Raw genomic sequence first — 7,575 nt, 5'->3', positions numbered from 1 at the left:
CTGCTTTATACATTAGTCCCTGAATGTTACTGCTTTAGCAACGACTCCCGACTGATGCGTTTACAGTTGGGAGACATGCATGCAGCCCTCCTCTCGGTCCCCTCCTCTCTGCCTCTCTCTCTCTGCCATTGGTTAACACGAGGCAGGCTCGCGGGATGGGGATGATGATGCCTCTAAAAAGGGGGGCAAACCTCGGAGCGCGCGTCTCTCCCGCTGCGCACACACGCGCGGCAAAAGTGAAGTGAAGATGCTTCTTCCCTCTCGGCCGACAGTCCAGCTCGTGAGCCGTTCACTTCTTCTTCTTCTCCTCCCCCTCCTCCTCCTCCTCCTCCTCCTCCTCCTGCCAGAGCGCCGAGCTGTCCCCTTCCCTGGTTTACTGGAGGAACTTGCGCGGCCGGGCTCGTCCAGCTCGGAGGAGGCGAGGGGAGGCGACGACGGAGCCCCGGAGCCCCGTCAGTCCCGCAGCGTGCCCGTGGAGAGCCACGCGTCGGTATGGGTGTACTGACAAAAGGACGTTACCTCTCCGCGAAGGGCCTCCTGCTGCTCCTGGTTTACTGCACGGTGTCAGTTATCTCCAAAGGTAAGAGCTGCGTCCGCGCGCGTGTATGTGTATGCGTGGCTACCAAAAACATGTAATTATATATATATAGGCAGTCTTGTTGTGCCATCCCCGTGGTTACGCACCACTTGTCACGCTTCTATCGCGTTTGTAAATGTTTTTGGATGTTTCTGAAGGTTTGCAAACACACCACTGTAGTAATTTCATTTCCCCAGCGTGCGCTTTGATTCATCCTCGGGACTTAATGTCACTATTTGAATCCAATGCGCAGCAGAGCCTCAGATATTGATTCCTCAAGCCACAGCTCACGCGGTCAAGTTTATCTTTCTCATAAATCGATGTTAATTGTCCCATTTTCACTCTGTTCGCGCAGTCTTTAATGAATCCATCATGAAACGCGCTGCAGTCGGCTCTAATACGCGGGCATGCCTGTGCAACAGGCATGTCAGCGCATTTTTATTTTGTCTTTAACTGGGAGTTACTGTGCTGCTTCTGTTTTCATTTGAGCACGATCCACTCCCTGATATCATGAACTGGATGCAGTGTCAGGGAGCATAAAGGGGGTGTATGGAAGGCTGTTAGTGCAGGGCGAAGGGACAGGCATTCATGTTGAATATGAGCACTAAATAAGAAAAGCATTGACACGTTAAAAACGATTTTTAAAAGGGGCAGGAGGGCTTTTTGATACCATGTGGTTTACATCATGGTAATGTTTTAGACATTTTGTTGGTAACAAATGCATGTAAGGCGGCTGTGCCCGGTGGGAAGCCTGTTGGGGATTGGGCATCTGTCCCAGTTTGATCTGGGCTATTTACCAACGTGGACTGTGGGATTGTTTTTCACCTTGTGAGTCTGAGCGTGTGTGTCATCGTGGCAGAACGTGGTCCTGGAGGCACCAAATGTAGGGGGAAACTACCACAGAGGCTGGTTTGAGTACTTTGCCAGGCAGGTGGTGTGTGTGTGTCCATCATCACAACCGGGCAAGATGCAGGCACCTAACTTCTCAAGCAGATTAAAAGCAAGGCAGTGGAAGTAAGGGGTGTAGGAGGTGAGGAAGGGGCCATTGGCCCCCACATTTTACGCCCCTGCTGGTGTTATCCCATCTCTATTCTCTATTTTTTATTAATTTTTTTTGTTTTAGGTAGAACGAAAAACTGCTGAGTGAAGCCGATGTGGAAGTGATTTAAAACTTGCATTCTCTCGACTGACCAGCAGGGTGGCAAAAAGACGTCTGATTGTATAGAAGTCTATGAGAAAATGACCCTACTTCCCATTTGATTTATTACCTCCGTAAACATTGTAAACATGGGTTTATGGTCTCAATCTCTAGTTTCAAGTCTTCTTCAATACAGCATGATGTTCATTTAGTAAATGATGGTCCATTTAGAGTCAAATAGACCATAAAGTGAAGTATGCTTTAGGGCGGGCTTACTGTGATTGACAGGTCAGTATCCTACCAGAGCCGTATACGGCGTCACTCCTCTGCCGTCCAAATATATTAACTTCCTTTCACTGGTTGCAAAAAGCCAAGATGGCGACAGCCAAATCGCCGAACTCTAGGCTTCAAAACTGCAGTCCACAAACCAATGGGTGACGTGACGACGACTACGTCCACTTCTTATATACAGTGAATGGTTTTGATGCAAAGATGTTTCCTGAACTGAAATTTAATTGAGTTGTAGCCACTGCATTGAAACTCACAAATGTTACAACACAATAATGTGTTTGCCTTTCAGTTATCTGATTGCAACTGTGCTCATCTTATCTCTTGGGATGGGGGGGGGACATTCATCATTCTTTCTACCGCCTACTTTACTGGCCGTGGCACGGAGCAGCCTCTTGTTACTGTAGGTTATGTGTGAGAGTGTACAGTGATGCTGTTTGAATCTGATGTGATATCGCTGATTTCCCCCCCCCCCCCCCCCCCCCCCCTTGGAGCCACCGTACGGTCTGAACTCACTGTATGGCAGCCACATGGAGCTGAACTGTGTGCAGTAATAGATTGAGGTCACAGCATCAGACCCCATCGCCCACTGCAGTCACCGAACATGGGTGTGCAGAGTCCCCCAGTTAGATGGAGCACAGGAACACTCCAGCTTTTTCATCTAAGTGGTGAATCTGGTGGACTCTCTCTGTCCGTCTGTCCGATGACTTCTATATTTCGTGTTATTGATGCACGGGCCGGCGTGGACTTTGTGCGCCAGACACCAGCGTCGCTCGGCTTTTGAGAGTTCAGTATGCAGCTTGAGTGTGACTATCAGATAGAAAAACTCCCCGGGCAGTATTGTTTTTAGTTTATTTTCATGAAAGGGAAACAGGTGTCTTGCTGTACAAGTATGAAAGTTTGTATAGGCCAGTTGTAAAATGATGTGAAATGTAACACAGAGAACTCAATGCGTTCTTACAATACAGCCATGCATTTAAACCAGTGGCTCCCACCAATTTTTGGCTTGTGACCACTGAAAATCTTCTTGCAAGCCCGATTAGCACAGGTTGCAAACAGTATACATATGAGCCATGAGAAGTTTAAGGCTCCAGCTGTTTATTATTGCACCACCATAAAGTTGGGGGACATTACACGGGACAGATTTAAAAAAGAAATCCTTAATTTTTGTCCCTAGTATCCAGAAACGGTGGAATTCCCACAATGCAGCTTGATAGCATCTTTAAAAAAAAAAAACTCACAAAAATGGCCACATCTTATGTATGGTTGTATGAGGTACTTATCCACAGTCAGTGTGTTACCTACAGTAGATGAAAGTCAGCACACCGCCGGTTTGGAGAAGCAGGCAGGAGGAGCACTGCTGTGGACGAGGGCAGCAGCTAAACGTATTTTAAACATCTAAAAAGAGCCCACTTTGACAAAGAAATCAACGTCAGTTTAAGTGTACTTTATAATGACAATACTTTCACTGTTTTACCTTGAAGTCAGGCAGCTGTTCTGATGGGGAATTGAAGCCGTTGTATCCTTCCATGCTCGGGTCAAAGCCACAAGACTCCATTGATAAAAATAATAATTTAATGTCGTAGGACGTGATGTTTTTTAATGGAGTCTGGCGGCGAGAGCATAGACTGTATAGCTGCCTCACGGCAAGGTAAACCTGCAGAAACATTCTAAATATAGCGCACACTTTAACTGATATAGAATTTTTTTTAAGGTGGGCCTTTCTTCATTGTGCCTAAAATGTTCTTTTAACGGTACATTTTTTGCTCCCCTGCGGTAACTCTGCTTCTCTCAAATGGGGGCGTGCCGACCACCATCTACTCTAGTATACACTGACTGTGGATAAGTATCTCATACAACCCCACTTCAAAACACCCGGACTGTCCCTTAAAGTGTCAAGCCTAAACCCTAATGATGTCATTAAACTATCCAGAATGTCAGCAGAAAAACAAATATAAGAGAATGTACCAGCAGTTTATAATCCACCTATAATTATGTTCCACTGTCTTATATCAGGTCTGCACTAAGAGCATGTCTTTTTCTGCCTCCCGTCAAATTCAGCCTTCCGTTTCCCAGCCAATGTTGTCAGAAGCGAAGTTGTGGAGTTCAGCCTTCAACAACTAATTCCCAACATACAGAGGCAGAAAGAGACACTCTAGACACGAGGTTATGAATTTACAGACAAAACACGGTGTGTAAGAGGACACCTGCCAAGGGCGAGAATACTTTATTCAGCATCTCTCTTTACAGCCAGCTGGGAGATCCGTGGATTTGCAAATGTGGAACCTTTTTTTATGGCAATAAAAAATAAAACTTAAAGTGCCACCTCAAATAAAAATCTGAAAAAAATCATTAGGTGTGAGATTTCTCCTTTGACCCCTTTGTGGGCCCTGACCCCCTCACCAGGGCTGGTCATCCAAGCAGATGTGAAACTGTGCTCTCAGTAAATACTGTATACACTCAAACAGTTTCCTGTTAAATTGATTCAATAGCATAATAAATTGAGGGATTACAACACCCAGAAACACTGGACTCTAAACACAAACTATGTTGCTCGACTGTAAGCCAAAGAGATCATGAGCAGAGATTTCAAAGAGGCAAAAGATCTGACACTTGTGAGTCAGATGTAAGTCACATTCCTTGTTTTATTCAGGCGTTAATACAAAACTCACGGGTTTATCATTATATATGACAGAAGACCCTCTTGAGAAGTTGAAATCAGAGTGTTTGCGAGAGAAATGCTTACGATTGCGTGGATTATCATTTCCTGTTCATTGATGAATCAATCAACTAATCGTTATCACTCTCGAAGCAGCCGCTTAAAAATCCTCACTTCATGCTTCCATCGTGTCCACAGGGATCAAAGTGACATCACGCCGCCTCCAGCTCCTCATGTGCAGCGCCGACACCTCCAGTGTCGCCGTGTCTCCGCAGGTCACGAGCCATAAGCGTAAAAACAGGTGTGACACGCACCAGAGGCGGTTCCGGCCGCAGCGGGATTGGGCGGCGCTAGCTCGCACTCAGCCAGGTTTAAGCTGTTAAGGATCAACGGTGATGTTTGGCGAGACTCATGCGAGCGGACCTGAAAAGGGAGACCTCCCAACGTGCAACACAGCGGTGAGTGCGCGCGGCATGGCCCAGAGAGAAACTTCAAAAGGCCATTTTCAACCGTGCTTCACAGGACCGGTCATGAAACGGATTTGTTAAGATGCAGCTTCCTGAGCTGTGATAGATCTGACTTCCTTCCGAGATCGGGTATCGGCTGTTACCTTGTACTGTTATCTCCTAATGAAGCCCTACTTAGAGATGCGGAAAGGCGACCTGAGTGCACTGATATGTAATATCCCCTATAACCTGGCTGCCGATGAGGCTCCCGTTGATTTCCTTTGACACGCGGGCGTATTTGCTCGGGACCTGATGATTAATTTATGTGGCGTGTGATTTAGCAGGAGAACGGCTGTGTGTAGTGTGAGAAAAAAAAAGTAATGAGGAAGGGGATTATCCCATATTTGATTGAGGATGGTTGATGTCACCCAGTTCATTTGCCGGTCATGCCACACGCTCTGCTGTGCGTTTCCTTAATGCTGGGTACGAGTCCAGGAATATGTTATGAGGTCAGGGTATGGAGCCGCTAATGTTTGCCTCGATGGAGAGAGAGTCACATCGCTCGCATGTGGAACACATGGTGGTACAGCAGTGAACAGTGTCTTCTAGCTAAATTGTGTCAAGCATAGGTGAAGCAACCATCGCGCGATGCTGCCTCTCTCTCTCTTTTCACGTGGACTCGTCCATTCTCCCCAGGCTTTAGTTCACCCGTGACCTTGCGCTGTAGACTGCACCTCTCTCTGTTCGTGCTCCTCAGGTCGGGGGAAGGAAAATAAAGAACAAAAGAGAAGAGAAGAGAACAGGAGTAGAAAGGATGCCCGGAAATATTGTGGCTACTTTTGATTTCTAGAGAAAGACAGAAAAAATTTCAAGGTTTATTTCCTATTTTGCTGTGTACACGGCTCTCATGAAAACAGACAAAGGTCAAATCTGTTATTTTCCCTCAGAGAAAGTAAAAAGGCTCTTATATTTTCTCTGCCGATCCCCGAGAATGAATCATCGTAGTCGGGCTGCTGCGGGTGACAACGCAGTGCAGTTCAGTGCCCGGATTTACATTTAAATGAAACCAAATGGCTGTACATTCAGAAATGATATACAGTAATGATGATGGTAATAAAAGCAAAGTCCTCTTTCATATTGGACCGGCTCCGGCGTGGGATTGCTGTCATTTGGGGACTTTTGCAGGTACAGTGGCTGAGTTATGTCTTTGCTATGTCAAGACCATTACCTTCACATTTCAACGAGTCAATTCATCAGCGCGCTGCCTAAGAGGCTTAATGTAGTCAGCAATCAGCCCTGCAGCTCATTGGCTTCTCCTGTCTGCCATGTGGCCGAATGGTACTCACACATTCAACTTTCTTTCCAGCTACTGTGTGTCATCTGTATCCGTAGGTTTTGTATCCTGCTAAAGGCTCTGAAGCATTCAAGGTGTCTTAACAGCCTGGTTCCAAAAACCTTTGTAGGTGAGATCGTCGGGGGAAGTCATCTTCCTGTACCCGAGCCAGAAAAAAAGATTACAGAACACCCAAAATGTCAGTAAGAGCGGGTGGGCCTGATGCAGGTTTTAGGTTGTGTTTAAGTTGACTCATAAAAATAACAACAACAAAAAATGATATGTTGTGGTTTTCCAAGATTCACACAGAATTATGTGTGAAAATTGTAATTTTCGCATTTTACAACACCGGTTTGAACAGATATTAAAAAACAGAGGTGTGGAGCTGAAATGATAAGTTCATTAACGCTGGGGTAGGCAACAAAATCTGTAAAACCTTTCAGCATTGTAATTCGAGAGGTACCCCAGGCTAGAGAGCCTTATGGAAAATGCAAAGCCCAAATAATACCAGAATTAGAAAATTCCTCATCCTCCAGCTCTCCTCTTTCTGTCCTAAGCCCCTCCCACAAGATGACCACAGGCATTCACTTCAATCATCATCCTGATTGTGTTCCTGCCAGAAGGCTAACTACGATTGTTTCTCCAACCAATAGGAACCCTACAAATGTCCTATGATTGGCCAAAGTCTCCCATCACAGGCTGGATTTTCTAAAGCCCACACATTACAGTACCAATGCTCTCTTTCGCGCCTTGCCATTTCCAGAGAACCAGCGTGCCACATGGGGCCGTTATTTAGAATTCCTGTGAAAATGCTTGAGTCACGATGGCCCAATCTGCCCCGGGCGTGCGGCTTCCGTTTGACTTAATCTGAGGGGACGGCAATCAGGACAGGATGAGAGGGCCCACTCAGTCACAGTGCTAAATCATGTACCAAAGCTGCAGATACCCTTCATCCATCTCAGTCAGGAGATTCAATCGGTTGTGCTCGTAGAGACACACGTCTTCATTCCACAGTCCTGTCTCGACTCTGGCCAAGTAGCTTTCCTTTTTGAATATTGCAATCTTTTTATTTTTTTATTTTTATTTCTTCTTCTTCTTCTTCTTCTTCTTCTTCTTCTTCTTCTTCTTCTTCTT

The 7,575-nt window shown here is 45.9% G+C and overlaps 1 protein-coding gene across 1 annotated transcript in view; it reads left to right on the top strand.

The window, feature by feature from the left end:
- Positions 1 to 492: 492 nt before the first annotated feature.
- Positions 493 to 7,575, top strand: part of unc5db (unc-5 netrin receptor Db) — a 214,293-nt gene continuing 207,210 nt past the window's right edge. Inside the window, exon 1 of the mRNA XM_076098931.1 lies at positions 493 to 580. Coding sequence (XP_075955046.1) covers positions 493 to 580 — 88 coding nt within the window. The remainder of the gene's footprint in view (positions 581 to 7,575) is intronic.

This window comes from Anarhichas minor, unplaced genomic scaffold, assembly GCF_050575085.1.
Source record: "Anarhichas minor isolate MPS153535 unplaced genomic scaffold, ASM5057508v1 ptg000025l, whole genome shotgun sequence".
Lineage (NCBI taxonomy): Eukaryota > Metazoa > Chordata > Actinopteri > Perciformes > Anarhichadidae > Anarhichas > Anarhichas minor.
The sequence above is the reverse complement of the archived record's forward strand: the minus strand, read 5'-3'. Positions and strand labels throughout refer to the sequence as shown.